Source organism: Vanellus vanellus, assembly GCF_965231255.1.
Source record: "Vanellus vanellus genome assembly, chromosome: 10".
Taxonomy (NCBI): Eukaryota; Metazoa; Chordata; class Aves; order Charadriiformes; family Charadriidae; genus Vanellus; species Vanellus vanellus.
The window spans coordinates 12,330,857-12,351,396 of record NC_138915.1 but is presented as its reverse complement, the minus strand read 5'-3'; the positions used below and the strand labels follow the sequence as shown (position 1 = coordinate 12,351,396).

At 50.9% G+C, this 20,540-nt stretch overlaps 1 protein-coding gene across 1 annotated transcript in view; it reads right to left on the bottom strand.

Annotated features, from left to right (window-relative positions):
• Window positions 1–12,040: 12,040 nt before the first annotated feature.
• Window positions 12,041–20,540, bottom strand: part of LOC309675932 (gamma-aminobutyric acid receptor subunit alpha-3-like) — a gene marked incomplete at both ends in the record, with an annotated part of 60,227 nt that continues 51,727 nt past the window's right edge. The window contains 2 exons of the mRNA XM_082488360.1: window positions 12,041–12,370; window positions 19,918–20,129. Coding sequence (XP_082344486.1) covers window positions 12,041–12,370; window positions 19,918–20,129 — 542 coding nt within the window. The remainder of the gene's footprint in view (window positions 12,371–19,917; window positions 20,130–20,540) is intronic.

Below are 20,540 nucleotides of genomic sequence, written 5' to 3'. Positions count from 1 at the left end.
TTATGTCCTTAGACTGTCACGGCCACAATCCTGCCTCTGCTGAAACCACTCTGTCAATTCCCAGATTGCTATTTATCAGAGATCCCAAAGTGCTTTTATAAAGTGCCTAATGCTCGGCTAGCTCCTACACCTCTCCCCTTCTGGAGAAAATCAGCGGGTGCTGTTTTTTGGAGACATTTTCTCTCTGCTAGCCAAAAGGGTGGCTATGGGGATGGGGGTGGCGCAGCCCTGTTCAGCCCAGGGTCCCTGCTGTCCCCAGCCTGGCTGGCTCCCCTGTCCCCCACAAGTGCCCTACGGATGTGTCTTCCACACCCCCCGCCGCAAAATACCCATCATAGTCGGGGTGGGATGTAGGAGGAGATCTGAATCCCACCTGCGGTCCTCCTGCCCTGGAGCAGGGACCATGGCAGTACGCAGGGTAGACAACCACTGCAGGGTTGTCCAAGAATGAGAGCCGAGGAGCCCTGCGGTTCCCACACTGGAGATGTCTCCCCTGGCCTGGGGTCAGAGCAGGGCTGGAGCAGGCTCCTTCTCCTGCTCCCCCTGACCCGGGGTCTCCAGGAGGCATTCCCTGCCGCTGTGGGGTGAAGGAGCTTTGCCGTGGTTGACACCCACTGCTCCAGGCACATCACCGAGTCCCCTCCACAGCCCATTGCTTGCTGCCTGCTCAGGGGTGGAGAAGAAGAGGACTTCATCCCCATGAAGGACGCTGAGGATCTGCAGAAGGAGCTGGGAAGCAGCTCCCCCCTTGTTTCTCTGGCTGCTGTTGACACACCACCCGTCCACCAGGTGTGAAAAGGAGAGGGCGGTGGGGGCAGGAGGAAAGTCACAGCCACTTTTTCCCACCGGATTGCAGTGAGTGTGTGCTTGTGGTGGCGACGCCTGGGTTCCCCCGCGAGGCCCCTGCCGCCCGCAGCCTGCCAACGCGTGAAAGCGTGAGGGAGAATGAATCCCAGCGAGCCACAAATCTGCCAAGCGAGGGTGTTCTCCGTGGAGTGGGGCTACCACAAAGTCTCAAACCATGTTCCTGCTGACAAGCCGCTGATGGATGGGTTTGGTCAGGAGGAATTGCGCTTTGCAGAAGAAAGCACTGTTTACTTACGAGGCAGCCAGCACAGCGATGGTCCTGGGAAGAGCCTCCCGAACAGGAGTTGTTCATTGGACCTACTTGTCTTACAGGGTGAAGGAACCAGAGAAGAGAGTTCCTTCCACAGAGGGAACCCTACCTTGATGCCGGGGTTTCTGATCATTCCACCCAAATGGATGAAGGCTCACTAAGGGCTGGCTTTGGGGCACTCACTCCACCTCATGAGGAGGTGGTTCGCAGAACGGCCAAACAGAGCTTTGAAGGCAGAAGATGACCACTGCACCCCAGGGGACCCTTTCCTTCATGGGGCTGTGGGGCTCAGCCGTCCCCACCAGCCACGTTACAGCCTGGCATACGGGACACGTTTATCTGCTGCCCAACATCTGGCACCTCAGGACTCACACATCAATGGTTCAGCCCACGCCGAGCACTGCTGTAGTATAAGCACCTAATAATAAAACGCAGCTATTGCATTCCTAAGACACCTGTCAGCCTGAGCGCTAAGTGCCGGGGTAATAAATACTTGCTCAGCTATGCTGCTTCTCCGCCAAACCTCCTGGCTCTGCCGGTTTTCATTAGTATTTCTTTTCTGTGGACACTGCAATTACACTCTGTTCCTCTTCAGGGCCCTTGTTCCAGGTTCAAATAGAGAAGTGATAATGCAGGGAAGCTTTTCACATCGCTGTTTATTTTTGTCTTCTGAGTCAGGAAGATCTTTTCAGGCTGGGTCCAACCCTGTGCGGTTTTGATTGAGAAAGGACTGGGGCGGCGGGGGGGGGGGGGGAGGGGGGAAGGGGTGGTGGGGAAAGGGGTGAAAACGTCAGGTTCCAGCTTTTACGGTTTAAAACAGTGGTGGGCTCCTTCCTTGCCTGCTCTCGCCGAGGTCACAAGCTATGCTCCTTCCTCGGGAAGACATAAGTATGCAGCCTGTGCTGCTAAGACCCGCGGTAACCATCCATCTGCCACAGCAGCTGTGAGCCCCGGCGCTCCCAAGCCTCTTCCCTCATCCGAATCTCCGAGCAAGAAGGAGGATTCAGCTGAATGCAGCAAATTCAAATGCGTAACTTTTTCGTTCAAGGTTGCAATATGTTTGGAGATATTGTCCCGCCAGCAAGTCCCTGGTGCAGCATCCAGATGGTGCTGAGGGAATCCAGGGAAGGGGGGAGGGCGTTTCGTTCCTTCTTCAGGCATGGAAAACAACTGACGACGTCACTGGAGTTATTTGCTTCTCCTGCTATTTCCCAGTGGTAATTGAGGAGGGAAAAAGTCCTCATTGAATATGTGGGATTTGGGTAATCATCAGTATTTTTAACTCAAAAGTAGCCAAAAATGCAGAAAAAAAAATTCACAGGGGAACACAGGATGTTTCAAACAGTGCAACAGAAAGAACTTCAGCATTTCTTGCAGGTGATTTTTCTTCTGCTTTTGCATTTGAAGAGGTTTACTTCATTTCAGATCTTCCTATCCAGGGAGAAAAATCCTTCTTTCTATTAGTTGCTAAATATAACTTCTCGTGCCTCCAAGGAGATGCAATGAAGTGTCCAAATGAAGCCCTTACACCTTGAACTTCCTTGCCAGCAGACCGCACAGTCACAGAATCACAGAATGGTCAGGGTTGGAAGGGACCTCTGGAGATCATCTAGTCCAACCCCCTGCCAGAGCAGGGTCACCTACAGCAGTTGCACAGGACAGCATCCAGGGGGGTTTTGAATGTCTCCAGAGTGGGAGACTCCACCACCTCTCTGGGCAGCCTGTGCCAGTGCTCTGCCACCCTCAAAGTAAAGAAGTTCCTTCTCATGTTAAGATGGAACTTCCTATATTCAAGTTTGTGCCCGTTACCTCTTGTCCTATCACTGGGCACCACTGAAAAAAAGACTGTTCCCGTCAAAAAGACTGTTCCCATGGAGTCACCTGGAGACATGTCATAATGTCCGAGTGATGTGGCATGGCCAGCTATGTGCTATTAAATCTCCAAAACCAGGGTAACCACAATCAAAACTCCCTGCAGCAAAGGTCCCTGGACCATGGTAAATCCTGTCATGCCTGGAAGTGGTTTGGGTGGACCAAAGTGACAGTGGAGGTGGTTGTAACGGTTGAACGGCACAGCAGGGTGGGTTGAACTGCCCACAACCTTTCCTTGACACACATTCAATTTACCACATGGCCAAAGACTAAGGGCTAAGGGCTTCCATGTCCTCCTCCCCACCAAGGTCTCTTTAAGGCATGATTCAGCTGGAGAATTGTATGTGGTGGGTTGGATAAACCAGCATCTTGGCTACCGCCTCTTCTGGCTGCCCTCAGAGCAGCAGAAAGCTCGATTCATGTTGTAAATAGAGAAATGCCAAAGAGCTCTTCAGGAAAAGCAAAGTCTAACCATGGGTGACACACTATGGGGAAAACGCCTCAGGGTCTCCTTCTTGCCCACTGATCATGCTGCCAACCATCCCATCTTTGAGTTGTCTCCCAAACTCCCCAGCCAATCTACCTTGAACATACCTTGTGCCCTCCACTCCCCTGCCATTGGAAGGGAAAGTATTTCAAACGTGACACAATGTGAACCATGGAATATTTTCAAGCTCTTCTATTTTCCCCCAGAATACTTATTTTTTCATGGGTAGCTTGTCTGCTCATCACTGGGACAAACTCCCCAGGTGTGCAGGTAGCCTGAAGCCTGGAGGACTGGCTCCCCAGGGTCCCCATCCCTTTGTATGTCAACATCATTTGGTTTTGAGAAACAGACCATGGAAAAAACAATGACAGATTTTTTTTTAAAATATGAATTTTTATTTGTTTTGATCGGAGTTCGAGAGAGTGGGTAGAGTGGAAAAGCGGAGTGACTTAATTCAGTGAAGAGGTCTAGTCCCGCCACGTGTGTTAGATCAGGAGGTTAGTAGGTGGTTAGAAGAGTCCTCCTCCTCCACTCAGCTTACTGATCTTATTCATGTAGTTCTTGTTTCTGATGTTTTCTAATCTCTCTTCAGAACTTCACTGTAATTTTTGGAGACATTTTTCTGTTGCTTTAACTTATTGAAAAAGCTAAAAGCTGAAAAAGATTGCAGGACTCAAAATCCTGCCAATTAGAATGAGCAATATTTTTTTTCCGGCAAAGGTTGAAAAATACGATTCAAAAATACAAACAGGCATTGAACATTGCACCAAAAAGCATTTGAAACACAAATCTCAGAAAGAGAAAGAAAGAGAGAGAGAGAAATAGAGAGAAGAAAGGTCACAGTTTCCATGAGAAATCCCTTAAGAAAGTGGCTACCAGCGAGTCAATAGAGAAAATAAAGTCAACAAAAAATTAAAAAAACGCGTGTTTTTTTTTTCTAGTTGTTAATTATTTACAGCTGTAATAACAGGATTGTCATGCATTAAACTGCTGCCGGCTAGATTCTTTCTCATAGTGGACTAAAGAGAGTCTCACAAGATGGAAAACAAAGCAGAAGACATACTGGGGCACAGACTGAACCTGAGGCAGTGAAAATGAGCGTATTCTCTGGCGATTTGTTGTGGTGTGCCCTTTCCCATGATGGTCTGCCCTAGCGTGATGCTAATGCAACTTTACCTAACCTGGGCATCAGGGCTGCAGCTAAGGAAGCAGCAGGTGCCCTGACCTTCAGATAGGACATTTGCCTGCGGCTATCCCCGAGTCAGCAGACAGTGAAAATCTAGTTGATGAAGAGATACTTGTGGCTACCTGACTAGATTTGATGGGCTGAGAAACTCCCTTGAGACAACCAAGAGGAGCCCTTCAACTCTAAATACAGCCTGGAAAAGGCAATGTGGCAATGACTCAGGTTTCCCAACTCTGCCTCTACGTTTTTGTGGTTGCAAAAATCAAATCGTTCAATGTATGATTGCCATTACGTTTGATGGGCACCCTGCAAAAAGGCAGGAGTAATCGGTAGGCTTTTTGGGGGAAACAGAGTGCTGCTAGCAGTGTAACATGAGCCAATGGACTTATCAACTTGACAGGATCTTCAAGCAGCAGTGAAGAGAAGAGCCAAGAGCTCCCAAGACTGTGGGAGCATCCTGGCTCACGTAGCAAACCTGGGACCAGGCTTCCCTCTCTAGGCAGATGGGATCGTTAAAACTGTGTACGGAAGAGATCTGCACTGGTGGGGACTAGGACAGTAGGGAACAGGAAAGAGCAGCTAGCACATCATATTTTGTCCTAGACCTTCATGAGCAAAACCCAGCATAACCCCACTTGGGGTGGAGGAAGATAGGTCAAATGTTAGGATGAATCCAAGCCCAAGGCTCTCTGCTGTTTAAAGCAGCACAGATTCCCGTGGGGGGGAGGCAGGCATGGAGCCAGAAAGAGAACTGGCTTTGTTTACTTATGGATGGTGACATCCTTCATTCCCGTGGCTGGGACACCACAAGGCACAGGTGGCGATCGCCGCTGACTGCAAGAACCGTTTTCCAGCAGCAGAGGAGGGAATATAGGAGCTATGAGTGCAGTTGCAAGATCACTGCCTAAAGGTTTCTCCGAAGACAGGGGGCGACGAAGGGATGACAGTAAAGGAGACGACGCTGGGTACCATTGCTAGGAGCTGCACACCACTCACATACTGTGGCCCCACCGCTCAGGGGCTGCCCAGCACCTGTCTTTGGTCCTGCTTGTGCTGAGGTGAGATCAGGTGTGGGTCTGGGACACGGTGGCAGCAAAGACCTATGCTTTTGCCGACCCTTCCCACAATTAGCACACCGTCACGTACCAGCACACCCAGCCTGGGTGAGCAGCAAGCAGTGGCCAAGTGCCAGCACTTCCCTTTGCTTTGCAGAAGAGCCCAAGCAGAGAGCCCTTACCTGCGGCGTTCCTCTGGCCGGGGACAGCTGGAATGGGTCCCACCAGGTTTTGTGCTCCCTCCTGAAGCAGGCTCAGGGTGGAGACCTCACACCCCTTTGCAGTGCTCAGCTACACAGTCCCTGTCTGTGCTATGGGGTGAGGACTAATTACTTACGGCATTCAGCTGTTGAAAAGCCATGCTGCCTTCCTTGGAACATCCTAGTGTCCGGGGCAGGACGAGGGCTGTGTTGGAAAAGCTGTGACATCTAGGACTATGTTTTGCTGAAAGGTGCTGGGCAGCACTGCCAGCAGCGACCTTGGTCCAGGCAGCAAACCCGCACCGAGACCCCGGTGCGGAGAGGGGCTCTTCTGCCTCGCTCCCTTTGTTCCCTGTGCCTCCCAAAGCCATCTGAGGACCAGCGGAGAGGGATGCACCTCCTTCTGGATGATTTAGCAAAGAGTATGAGAAGGAAGTAAAAGAATTGAAAGGGGCCATTTTCTCTTTCAAAGAGAAAGAGGTTTGACTTTTAGATATAAAGAGTTTGTGAGCATAAGTATACACGCACAAACACGCATATATATGTAAAAACCTTTGGCTGACTGAACAATAACAAGGTCAAACAGTAAATATTTATACCTGGAAGCCATCAATCTCATCTGTGCTGTGGCCTCTCGCCAAAAGTGCCTTCAGGAGTAGTTTAGCTTGATTTGGAGAGAGGATTGGTGAATTGTTTGGGTTTTTTTTTCTCCCTATTTTGACATTAATAGAGCATTTACGTTTTCATGAATGTGCCTCTCCCTGGCTGAGCCCTCCAACAGCCACCGAGGAGTCAGGGAAATGTTGTTTCTCTCCAGTCTGCAAAATCCACAGATATTTGATGGGGTGGGTTAAAGTGTGGCCCCAGAGAGGCGTACAATTTGGGGAAGAGGGCCTGGAGCGAGGGCTGGCCTGACGCTGCATGCTGTGATGGTCCAGTCCCACGGCCCCACGCCGGCTCCCCACCACCCGCAGGACCAAGTGTGTGGAAGGGGGGCACTAGCACATCCCTGCCAAACTGTTCCCGAAGTGGGCCCATGGGGAGCTGCCTGGTCCTCTCCTGCTCGTGGCTTGCCCTGGCAAGCTGGGGGAGTGTGGCATCTGTCCTCAATAGCCACTTGCCTTTGACCGTGATCCTTCCTTCAACAGCAGTGTGTTCAACTGCTCTGTTCCTCCAGCGACTGCAAAGAACACCGTTTCTACAGCACTCTCTGGGAGAGGCAACAGCTCTGGGTTTCTGAAGGTCTCAGAGAGGTTCTTAGCAGAACAGAGATTCTTCCCATGTGAGGTGATCTGGAGCAAGAGAAACACCTTCCTGGATATTCCTATAATCTTCCCCAAGGGATGGCTGAAAGGAATCCAAGATATGGACAGAAGAAATCAAGGCATCAGATGAGAAATGAACGTGCCATTGGATAGGCTTGCAGAAACAGGCTGGTCGTGACCTTGTTTGCATGCACGGCTTGTGTCTGGGAATGGCAAGCATGGGGTCTGCTTGCACAGAGGATGTCCTACAGCAAATGAACTAGGACCCTGCCAGTGCCACCAAGGTGGTGGGGATCAGGACAGGGGTGAGCTGCGTTGGCCACGGCACTTGTCTGTAAAACCTGGGGCGGGGGTGAAGCCAACTTTGCTTACGTTGAGCTCCGTGCATGGAGGAGAACTGAGAAACTCTGTCTTGGGTGTCACATTCCCACTCAGTGATGTCCAAAAAGCTTTCGAGACGTTGTATGGGGGTAACTCTATCAGCCATTTAGAAGAATGGGTGGCACCGAGGAGCCACTTCTTCCCCATCCCTCTCATGTCACCCCGCAGAAATGTCACAGCACTAACACAGCCCTGGCAGCCACCACGCACTGCCTCCCCTGCCCGCTTGCAGGACCTCAGCTGAACTGCCCCCTGCCTCCCCGGGGCGCGGAGCTCCCAGAAGCTGCACTGCTTTTGCCCATGTCCTGTTTCCAAGGAGGGAAGAGGCAAGCTGCCAGCACCAAAATGTCCCTCTGACATTTTCAGGAGGAATACAACTGCAGGCTTGGACTGCGCTACGCGTGTCCCAGGTGATGCGAGGTACAAAACAGGAGCGCAGACTGAACAGATCGTTTTTATCACCCTCAAAGACTTCTAATTCCTGCCCAGGAGACTCTCATCAAGTCAAGGAGGCTTTGAGGCTTGCCGAAAGAAAAGAAATATGGGAGTACTGAGGTTCACAGCGAAACGAAGTGCCCGCTCTGCGCACAACTGTGGCTGAGGCTATCAATGGCCAGGTACGGATCTGTTCCTATGCAGGACCAGTTATAAAAATGTAGCCCTGCGATACTATCGCAGCAAGCAGTACACCCCAGTAACTGATGCGAGGTCAGCAGTGGCCCAGTGCGCCCTTAGAAGAAGCCCCCATCAGCAGCCTCACGTTAGCTGGGAAGGAAACGTCCCAATTTGAGCTGCTGACAGATCTAAAAAAAAAGAACATTATCTTCTCTGTGACGTCTGCTGGCAGGAGATGTTAAACCACTTATTTATAACCATCTTCCCAAAATGCTTCCCTGCTTGGAATCCAAACTACAAATCCTGTTTGGTTTGTTGTCTTTAACCAAAGGATGCCGGTATTTCTGCTTCCAGCTGGCAAAAGGACTCGGAGCCAGTGCCAGGCTTTGGTGGGAATAGACTTGGCTTTCAAGGCGTGTTAACACAGATCCAGGAAGGCAGCCTTTTATCGGGCAGAAAGTGAAATTTTTGGAGTCAGGAAGAGCAAAGATGAGCCAGCAGACGGGCGTCACTGACAAGCCAGATCGGTGGGCTGTGTCCTGGGGAGGGACAAGAGTCTCGGCGTCCCAGGGAAGGAAGGACTGGGGGAAGAGACAGGCAGGAGATTCACCCCGACAGGTCGGCGAGACAGATCGGATCACCTGCAGGAAGGGAGGAGGCTCAGATGCCGCCCCGATGCTGTGCCCGGCACCACCGAGAGGTCCAGCCCCGGCGCCCTGAGCATCACCCTGCCGCACTGAGCCCCTCTGGCCCCGGCTGGGCGGCAAAGGCAGCGCCCGCAGCTGCTCGGGCTGCTGAGAAGCCGACGGTAAGACCTGACCATTTACAGAGAGCTCTACAAAGCAGACAGAGGAACATGTAGCGAGGTGATGTGCTGTAGGACACGGCCCCTGGGATAGAGATTTTGGGGAATGCCCAGGCTAGCAGAAGAGACCACCCCTGCGCCAGGGCCAGCTCAAGTCAGCTAAGTCACCGAATCCCATATTTAAACTCGCCTTTTATGTAATTCCGTTAGTAAACACAATATACTCTTTGTTACCATTTTATTGTGTTTGTTTTGCTTTTTATAGGGTTTCTATTCCATTCACTTAGGCCTGAGTATTATAGTGACACGAATGTTTGATGAGATACACTTCATCTAGCTTATTTAAGAAAACGACATCCAAGTAGTTTCCAAAACAAACAGCCTCACGGCCGGCTAGCGTAACGCTTCCCGCTGGAAAGCCCAGGGAGCAGAAGGGCGGCAGCAATGGCACTCGCTGCCGGAGGGGATGGCGCTGGCGTGGAGGGAGCACGGGGGGGGCCTTGGTGGCGAGGGGTGCGGAGCTGCGGGGGGGCAGTGCTGGGGCGGCCGGGCTGCCGGAGCGGGGTGGCTGCAGCAGCAGCAGGCGGCCAGTGCCAGGAGGAGCCGGGTGCCCCAGGTGCAAAAGCAGCCAGGGCGTCCCCCCAGCCCGGCAGAAGGGCTGGAGACCGTGCATCCTCCCTCGGCTCCTCCAACCTGATGCTGGGTGCACAGAGGGAAAGCTCCGGGGCTTTTCCCTCCTCACCACCCAGCGGGGAGCCCCCGGGAATGAAAGGCACTGTAGAAATGTCATGGGCGGTTTGGGGTGCGGATGCTGGGGGGGGAGGATGGAGAGAGAGCTGGTTTCCTTAGCACGGGCTTGGGGGAAGGTTGCCCGCTGCTGCCTGCTGGTGTGGATGTGGCTGTGGACTGAACGCACTGAGGACTGAGCTAAATGTCTCTGCGCTCCTCTCCTCACCGCCGCTGTAGGCAGCGGGAGCGACTGCACTGCTGTTGAGCCAGCAAGGTTGGTAAAGGGACGGGCAGGACACGCACCAATGCCACCCACACTGCAGGACAAAGCGCCCTGGCCTTCACTGCTCTGTCCTGCTGTCCCCATGGATATTCCAGGTGGGGCAAATCCTGTGCCTTGTGCTCAGGCCCGTTCCTGCACTGGCAGGGGGAAACTGAGCTCGGCACAGCGGCTCAAAGCAATGCTGAAGACATCACCTTGGGGGTGCTGGGGCCTCAGCCTGGCTGCACGCACCCGAAATGTGCTGGGGCAGTTCAGGGGGGGGCAGCTGGAGGGTCAGAGGGAGGCCCAGGAAAGAAGGGGTGCATCCTACCCTGGGAACAGGGCTGCTGGCAGGATTGGTGCTGCCCACAGGCTGGGGACCAGAACTCACCAGGCACAGAATGTCCTTTCTTGTAGCAGGACAGTGCGTCCGTGGGTCTGGACACCAGGGAGGGTGGACAGATGGCTTGGATGCCACCACCTTGTGCTGCTGCTAGGAAGGGGACAACCATTGTTTTGGGTCCTTGACTGTGGTGGCCAGGAAGGGAGAAAGCACCTCTCTCCAAGGCATGAGAGGGTTTTCCTTGGAAGAGTGTGCAGTTGTTAGAGTTGGGTCTTATCTCAATGGCTTCGTGGGATGGCACCTGGCTCATGTGACTCTCTGGGACAGCAGTATCACCCTGCTGTTTCAAAAAGCCCTTTCTGCTGTTCTCCAATAGTGCTGAGGATGCCCAGCTGCCTCTGTTCACCATAGGCAGGTAGGTACTTGGGGACTGACTGTTCCCTGACGCCCCCAGAAGTGGCCCCTGGTGTGTCCCACAGGAAACAGCCTGCACCTGAGCTGGCCTGAACCAACATCCCTGCTCCTCTGGTGCACCGGAGCAGGGATGTGCCATGAGCTGGACCTCCCCGGCACTGTGCTCCTCCCCATCAGTGTGGCTCACCTGAGAGGTACGGGCTCCTCTGCCAAAATCCACCCACAGGCAGCGAGATAGTACTGAGGGCTGCTGAGTAGCCAACGCAAGATGAATGGGGAGCTGGAAAAAGGGGCTGTGACAGAGAAGGATAAGTGGATGGGGATAAGAGAAAGTGATAAATCACCCATCTGAACACAAACTGTATGATTTCCAGTCCTGACGCTGAATGCATGCGGCCTCACAGCTACTAATCTTCTCCAAGGCATTACCAAGCTCCTGTCTTGACTTCCTGACTGGCCCTGAGAAAAATTATTTCTCAGGTATGAACCACCCCGCCCTCTAAGATTACTTGCCCCAAGAGTGCAGGATGGCAGACAGACAAGACCTTTCTCACCTCTTCGTGTCAGGGGAGAGACATGGAGGAAACCAGCAGCTGGGTTTGGTGAAGACAAAGAAGCAGCCCTGTAGATACCTACAAGATGCTGCCACCCTGTTCCGCCCCTGCAATGGCTCCACTGACCACAGCAGTGGTGGGTTCACCTCCAGCAGGCACTGGGCTTCAAGCTGGCCCATGCCACACTGGCCCCTCAATGGATCAGCTCACCTGCTTCCACAGCCTGGGGAGCACCACCTAGCACGAAGCGCCAGGCACTGAGAACAGCCTGACTGACTGACTGACTCTGGAGACCTCCACATCCTTGAGCCCAGGCCCCTAGGAGCATCCACCATGCTAGGGCAGTCCATCGTGGAAGAGGAGGAGGTGGGTGGACTGCTGCAGCAGCCCCCAGCAGAGAGGAGTGTGGAATGGCAGTCGCATGCAGACTGTGGGAACAGCAGGAGGTGGAGGAGGAGAGATGGAAGCACAGGGTGACTAGGACAAATGGTGGACATCAGACTCACAATGTTAGAGGCACAACTTGTTATGATCCTTCTTTTTTTTTTTTTCCTTTCATCATCAAAATAAAATGAAACTAAGTATACGGGATTAAATTAAAATCACAGTTTTGTTTACATTATAAAATAACAATCTAATAGTAATAATAATAATATCAAATGAACGATAATAATTAAACAAAACAGGAAAGAAGAAAGCCCTGGAGAATTCCTGCCTGGATGGTGCTCACTGATGGAAGGTTTGTGTGACCGGTTTTATTGTTTGGGGATCATTCCCTTGATAGCTGACTCCCGGTTTACGTACGTGGCCCAGTAGACTAAGTTGAAAATGGCAAAGAGGACTGGAAAGACGATGCGGGACATCTTGTCTACCTTGCTGACGCTGTTGTATGTCTTCTTACTCTCTGGGAGCTTCTCCTCTATGCGGGGCATCTTGGGGGGTACGTTGGTGGCAGTAGCAGTGGCAGCAGCACTCTTGGAGATGGTGGGCAGGCCTGGGTCCTTGGCAATGTTGAGGGCGTATGTGGTGCCAACAATGTTGTAGGTGTTGTTGGTTTTCTTTGCTAGTGCCACTGGCTCTTTTTTCTAGGGAAGGTGGAAGAAAAAAAAAACATAATAGAGGTGAAGTGACTGTAGAATTGCATGGAGAACATTTTGTCCTCTGAGTTTACCTGTTTGCCTGGATGAGAAGGTGGAAAAGGGTGCGAGGGGCAAGAGACCAAGAAGGCGGCATTGTGGAAGGGAAGGAAGATGTGGTGAGAAGATGGCCAGAACCCATGACATCTGCCACTTGAGGGCTGCTGGAGCATAAGACCATGCTGGACTAGGGTGGATCTGCTACTTCGTGTAAGCCTGGCATGCAGCACGTAGCACAAAGAGGTCCTGGCAGCTAGGTCCTGCTGCAAGTACAATAACTGAAGCCACATAGCTGGGTTTGTAGCCTCCTTGCAGTCCCTTACATCAGAGTAGTGGTATAAAAAGGTGTGTGCAGCTGCACTCAAGCAGTAGTTGCCCGAGACGGGTGACTCCTTGACTGGCTGAGCGCTGCCAGGTCTATGTCGCGTATTGCCAGGTCAGTACAAGTGAATGGAGGCTCAAACTATCCAGACTCCTTGTTTTCTCTCTCAGCTGGGCAGTGTTCTCTGTTGCATGTAAGGTTCAGCCATGGAGAGATGATGCAGGAATGTAGTCTTTAGAAAAGAAGGACACCCTGTGTAGTCATCCTGGGGAGGAACTTGATTTTCTTGCTTTGCTGGCCTGCTTCACGGGTCAGGTGAGAGGAGGTAAGATACAGAACTGATGGAAGGCATTTGCACTAGCCCTGGATTTCAGGATTGCTCAACACGGCACCATAGGGCAGAGGGAAGCCTTTCCTCTTGCCTTCATATCTATGGGTTGCTGCAAATCAAGGGAGATAAGTGCACCTCTCCCATGAGGCTCCAGGGACAGCCGTGCTGTCCAGGCTGAAGGGAGGAGAGCTTGCATAGCAAATGGCAAAAGAGGCACTTATGTGTCAGACATGATGTACTGAAGGATGGTGGAAGATGCTGAAGACACACAGTTCAGGTGTTAATGAAGATGAGTGGACATGAAGACGGAGCTAGGAAGTCATGACAGGTGTTGCCCCCACTCGGGGGTTCTTCCTGTTGCTGTCAGGGACCTGAGACGAGCTGCACCATAGACCATATTGTATAAAGCAATCCAGGTCTACCAGGAGAAGCCCACTGAATGAAGCCTGTCCATCAGGCACCCTACATGTCCCAGCACTCATGTACTCCATGCGGTATCCACTGTAATTACACTGAGAGCCAGCATCAGACACAGCAATGACTCATGGTGGGATAATATCTAAACTCAGAACAAGGTATGAATCTGGATTTCATTTTCTATTCAAAAGCAACTGAAATACAAGGTAAAGCTCATCCAGGCATTTCCCAGGGGTTCTTGGCACGGCCTTGCATGTACGTGTGAAGGAACCATGTACAAAGTGGCCATCAGGAGAAGGGCAGAGCGTGCAGCCAGCAGGACCTGTTCCTCTCCCCACCCTAGCCTGGGAATCGGTAGCAGGCAGCATCACTGGGTAGCACTGGAAGCTGGAAAGGCCAGATTCGCCCAGTCTGCTCTGCAGAGATACCCCAAGGGCTTTAGCTTTCATGCTGTACTTCCATTTTAAATGTGTCCGCAATTTCCATGGATATTTGCAGTTACCTCAGGAAATGAATTTTCCAGAGTGATTTTCGGAGGGACACTAGCAGCAGACTTCTGTGCAATCTTTAAACCCCTCTCCAACAACATCCCAGCCAGGCCTGCAGCCTCGTAATGATGCCAGCAATTACAGAAATTAACTTGCTGTTAGAAAGAGATTTAAATGTATTCAGACTCCAGATCAGACTAAACCACCGATCAGACCATATTCACAGTCTTTTATGGGCGAGGGTGTTACGATCTTTAATGATTAACCGAGCGTCTGATTTCTGCAATCATTAGAGCCATGTTAACTCGCACCCCCTGCACAGGAGGTGAACTTTGCCTGCTAAAGAGCCGACAAGAAGCAAATAAAGGACTAAAGATATTTCACCTTCTAAAACCTTTCAATATGCTTAAGTATGATTACTTATTAACACAGCTACAGGAGGTAATAAAATAATTAATAATCAGTAATGAAACAAAAACCAGCTTGTTGTTCGCAGAATGCAATTCGAAGTGCCCTGCCATTATTTTAGTAGTAATCAGCCACATTATTTGTTACGGGGATAAGACGACTACAAGTGAGGTGACACTTTCAACCTGGCTGGCTTTTCTGCCCCAGAGCTTGGAAAGCGGATCCGTCTCGCCCGGCCAAAGGCGTCTGAAAACAGCAGGCTGAAATGGGGGGAAGTCAGGTAAACGTGAATGCTGTGGGTGGCGACAGCAAGCTGCTGCCCCTATTAGTGTGATCCAGAGCCCCCAGGCGCCAACTTGGGCTTCTCCGGACCTCAGATCAGGCTGTCCAGGTAGTGCAGAGGCTTGGGAGCCTACAGCCAGGGCCTTTTCCCAGCTGCCTATGGAATCTGCTGCCCCGGTCAGAGCTGGGAGCCCTGGGCAGCCTTTGGGAAGCATCCAGAGCACACGCTGCCTCCACCAAAGCGCACGGGTGTGCTCTGCTCCTGAGGTGTCAGAAGGAATGGTTCAGCCTGAAGTTTACCGGGCTGCGCTTTACAAGTAAGTGTTGCAGGCAAGATTTTGACAATCAAACGAAGCAAAACGTGCTCATTGCTGTCAGCTGCAAAGTAGCCCCCAGCCTTCCCCCTGCACCTTTATCTCTGAGGGGGTCCGCGTCCCACTGAAACAGAAGGAAAGAGTGGAAAAACAGGAGGAAACCCCACATTTGCTTTGAAAACTTGTCCTATTTTATTATCTGTGTTGCAAAGCAATTCCTGCATTTATGGCCTTGTTTGGGCACAGGGAGACCGAACCACTGTGCAAAGCTGTCTCTGTGCTGCTTTCCCAAGGGAAAAGCTGTGAAAGCTGGTCTAGAGATCAATATGTTCCCTGGATGTTGCAGTCTGACAAGTTCTTCCACAACACACATACCGGAAAATAATAGCGTTTTTGTTAAATATTCCTGTCTTCAAGCCTCTCTGCTGAGGAGCTAATGGCGGAACCTTTACATTATGGGAACTACTGGTTCTGCCTATGATCGGCTGGCGATTTAGTTCTCTGCACCGGCTTCTTGGCTAGAAACTTGGGCTGGAAGCAGTATCCCTCTGACAGACCACTCTGAAGGTCATCATCACTAATATCTGCAGTACTTGAGAAATGCAAGGTGTCTGCCGCTCACCATTCTAGAGAAAAGTCACTTTAATGACCTCCAAGCAGCTCTAGTCTCCGACATACTCGTATCCTAGAATTCAAAGCCCAGCAACTGCAGTTGCTGTTCCAGCAAACGTCACTGCTTCCTCGTGCCAGCCAAAGTTCCCCTCTGCAGTGTGCCAGAGACTTGATCCTATCAGAGAATAGCAGCAAAGTGCTTCACATGGAGACGCCTGTACCCTGGGCAGAGCCAAAGGCTCCGAACAATGCAATCTTGCCTTAAAAAGTCGGCGACGTCAATGCCAGGTTACTGTTAGCTGCTGCTGTAACCTTTGACATCACTCATCCCTCCCATCTCTTCATTCAGGTTATGTGGGAACCGAGCCCAGTGATCTTATGCTCCCTGGATCACCAGACAAAGACTCAGAGGTTGGATGGAGTCAACAGTCAGCCCGACACACCATGAGGACAGTGTTGAGAGAAAGAGGGTGAAATGCTGTCGAAGAATGAGACATGGACTGTAGGGAAGATGCTGAGAATATTAATCACTTGCAGTGCTGTGGAGAGCTACAGGGGACTGCAAGTGCAGTAGGACAAAAGGACACATTGGCTGCAGAACATGGTCAGCAAGGGAAAGTCCCAGCAAAAACAGATTTACCATAGCGAGGCAGAAAAAGAAGAGAGGGGTCTGAACCACCCTGTGAGCGTGTAAGACTTCAAACTGGTTGAAAATGGTGGCCCGTCAGGGTTGGTTCCAGTTCCTCTCTGTTGACGAGGAGAGGATTGAAATAAAGATGCCACAAATGGAAAGAAACAAAGGAGAAAGAAGAATGATTCCCAAGGGACCTGGATCAAGGTGCAAACTTCAGAATTGCTGGAGAGTAGGCTGCACAAAAAGCTGGGCTTTACTCAGTCAGTGGAAAAGACACCTAGTGCAAATGGGGAGCGCGTCCGTCAGTTCCAAAATACAAGAAAGAAAACCATGACGATCTCATCGACAGAGGTTTGGAGGATGCTTTTTGGTGACTTTTTCTTAGTGAAAAGACATGTGAAAAGTACATAAAAAGCCCGGACCTAACCTTGCCACTGCAGGATTATTGTCTTAAGGATGAGAAGGATAAAGATCCAGGACTATTCCTCCATACAAAGTGCATTCTTCCTTGTTCTCACATGTCTGACTGCAGCTACTTGTATTGTTTTTGTTGCTTCTTGCCACTCAGGATTTCAGGGTGATGTCACACAAGCACAGATACAGAGCTAAATCAGATTTTATGCACAGACACTGTGTTGCAGGCAGAAGTGGGTTTACATAAGCATCCTCCAAAGTGTCTTCCATCCCGAGGAACAGACAACACTTTTTTTCAGGGGATTCCCTGGTAAATGTCATCCTTGCAGACTTCATGAGTTTCCCAGTGGCAAAGTCACCGTTAATGGCTGTCTCTCCGGATCCTCACTGTAACAGCCTCTCAGGAATTGACTTTGTTGGCTCCAGAGATGGCCATCCCTATGGTTGGGATGGATGGGATGCAATGGATCGCACTCTGTTCAGACACAGCCCTTCTGTCCTGAAGTGGATCCTTTTAACAAGATATTTTGAGGGTGCTGAAGACAAGGAGCTTTGCTGGCTACTGAAACCACTCATCTTTCCATGTCTTCGGCCTCTCACTCTTCCCCAACTACTGCCATCTCCCACCTTCCTCCTGATGATGTTTTTTTAAAAATCATCTTTACTAACAAGTTTTCCGCATTGGATCCAGACACTTCTCTGCAATTTGATCTGCACCTCTGGGTTGTTTGCAGCCACTTTGCCATGCAAAAAGAGAGGAAATCCTTCATCCACAATTAGTGATTACTGGTGGCAAGCAGGAAAGTCCAAGAAGCATTAGTCAAATCTTATCAGTGTGCACAGTAAAGGGAGGTTTTGGTGACATCTCTGGTGATATCTGTCTGCCTTTCATTAGAGGAGAACTGCAGAGAACGTGCAGAGTAGCTCCCAGCTACAACCAGAACCCAACTGTGGCTATCGCCAGAACATCATCATGATCATTTATGGTGCAGAGATCAGCAATTCACCAAGATCAACCCATCGTGTTAGATTCGACCCCAAAAAATGCTCTATTCCCATCTAAACAGATGGGTTGGCTGAAGGGGAGAAACAAAGAATGGAACCAACCCTGAGAGAGTGAACACGCTGGCGGTGCCTGTCAGCAACCAGCAGCTTTTGCAAGGTAGTGATTTCTTTCAAATGGGATGGGAAGCATTGCTGCTGCCTACATTTGAGGTGAGGGAAGAGCTGATGCTTATTGATTTTTTTTTTTCGTGTTCATGCAAGGAAACAATCAAACCTGGAGTGAGGATCCTTTCCATCACATCAATAAAGAGCATTCTTTTTGGCTGGGGGGAGGCTCTCCAGAGACCAGGGCTCAGCCTGGGCTTGTCGCTGGTAGTTTTACTCCTGGTACAAACACTTTAAAATGCCAATAGTTATTCTTCTGCTTCCTCTTTCTTTTGTGGTTTCAACCACCTGGCTTGTCAATTGTTTCAAGAAGAGCTAATTAAAGGCTGAAACTGAGCCAATGAGGCACCTTCATTGCGTAGCAAATTCACTGCTTGGAAATGGAACAGAGCTGAAAAGAAAATACAGTGACACATCGTATTCCCAAGCTCCCTGAAAGCCCACCACTTTTGAGGGAGCTCTCTGAGCTGCAGGGGCCGGAAGTGCATTCGCCTTCTAAGATAAAGATCAGGGTTGGCTTGAAAAAGCATCCCCAAATTTGGAGCCCTTCCTGATTCTCCAGCCTGATACCAATTGCCGCACACTCACAAAGAGCACTCCCTCTGAAGCATTCCTGGTCCCGCTTTGTTTTCTTGTCCGATTACCACACGCGCAAACACCCTGCATGCTCTTACCCTATTGTTTCAGCGCCATTAGTCTTGCAGTGCTGGGTCAATGAATAAATTAAGGAGCATGCTGCTTCTACGACAAAGTGAAGCTTTCGAGCCTTTGCTGCTTTTTCGGCTGTGCCCAGTTCACATAATTGCCCAAAGCTGTGTGAATCCTGACTTTGTGCTGATTTGCCCATCCCCGAAAGGGACACGGTTGCTTTGAGGACCTGTTCTGATCCTTCGCTCATGCCAATGATCCGGGAAAGGCTTCTCTCATCTCTAGCGGCCAGATTAGCATTATTGTTCATGGTGGAAGACCATCAACTGGCCTCCTCTGCAGCCTTTCTGCCATGAGTCTGTTGCTCAGACCACAGCTGCAAAAGCAAACAGATAGAGAGTCCAAGAAAAAGAAGGGAGAGGCATTCAACGCCCAGTGATGGCTGTCGTTCTCCATAAGGCCTCTGTTCTCCTGCTTTGACCTCCATACCAGAGAGATGACCGGCTATTGTCTTTCCAACAGTTACTGCAATTCTGCCAGGTATTTGCATACAGACCCACAACAATTTTAAACAACACATTAAAATGCAAAGGAGTAAAATATGAAAGCTCCAGAACCAAGAACAAGGACAAAGCTGATTTTCAAATTGATTCAATAAATATAAACAAGGAGCTGCATGCTACAGTAAGCGATTTCTCTGCGCAGCTGAGATTAAATCAGTGAGGAGGGAGGGGACACGAGCAGGGGTAGCGGTGGCTGTCAGGAAGGAAGCTGCCAGAGAGGCTGATCCCGAGCGAGAAGGGAAAAGGTGGGTAATGCCAGGCACTAATTGACTGCCAGTTGCCATTTTTGATTCTTGTTTCCCACCCACCCTCTTGGCCTGAACTTGCAAAGCAGCAGCTGCCGGCAGCTGTGGGCAACAGCACGAGCGTCAGACCTCCCCATCGCTGCACCACGCATGCCCACGCCAGGGGAGACCTGCAGTCAGGATAAGAGCCGCAGGGGACACAGCAGAGCAGGACCATCTCCATTGGCCAGGCTGGCATCCCCTAGCATATTTGGGTTTGGATGGCATGCTAGCAACATGGAATGGGGCACTTATGGGATAGACGGAGAAGAAAAGAGAGAGGAGATCACCAGCAGAGCAAGACCAAAACATGCACGCATTCACGTTCCCACTGGCAAATGGTTGTGCAGAGGGACAGAGGGAAAAGCGAGCAGTCATGCCTAGGTGTTTTTCTCCAGCTGAGCACAGCGACCAGCCCTCCAAGCCCTTCCTCCCTTGACCCTGAAGAACTGCTCCAGTTGAGACCTGAGCTGGGGACTCCAGTAAGTAGCATCCAGCCTCCCGGAGTGCTGCGGGGCTGCATGTTACCCACTCCTGGCCCCGGCGCAGCTCTCTCGTGCAGCGTTTCTTCACCGCCCGCTCCTCCCTGGCCTTGGCCACAGGGCTGACCTTCATCTCTTGGGCCTCCAGCACCTTCTTTCCATCCCAAGCCCAGCTGCGCTTGGTGAAGTAGTTGACGGTGGCAAATTCGATCAGCGCAGAAAACACAAAGGCATAACAGACGGCTATGAACCAGTCCATGGCCGTCGCGTACGCCACTTTAGGTAACGAGTTTCTTGCGCTGATGCTTAGTGTGGTCATGGTGAGGACGGTGGTGACACCTGTGGAAAGACAGGAGGAGACAAGGACGGTGTGAGACCATACACTCGTACCCACCCAGTTTCTCCTCAAAGCACACAGCTGGCATCTCCATCATGCACACTGAGGAGCTAGTCTCTAAGCTACGTGGCCCACACTCCCGCTGTAATTAAGGGAGTCTTACCCAGCACAAGTTCGTGGTGCGATTCATAGAATAACAAAACAGTCCAGGCTGGAAGGGAAGTAAGCTCGTCCAACCCCTGCTTGCATCAGGGCCAACTTCAGGTTGCTCGGGGACCTCTCTGGTTCAGTTTTGAGTACCTCTGATTCATATACTCAATGGCAAACATCTGCATTAGGATGAGATTAGTCTTCCCCAAACTCCATAAACTAGATCTCTGTTCACTGTAAGAGTCCTAGCTCATAGGTAGGCA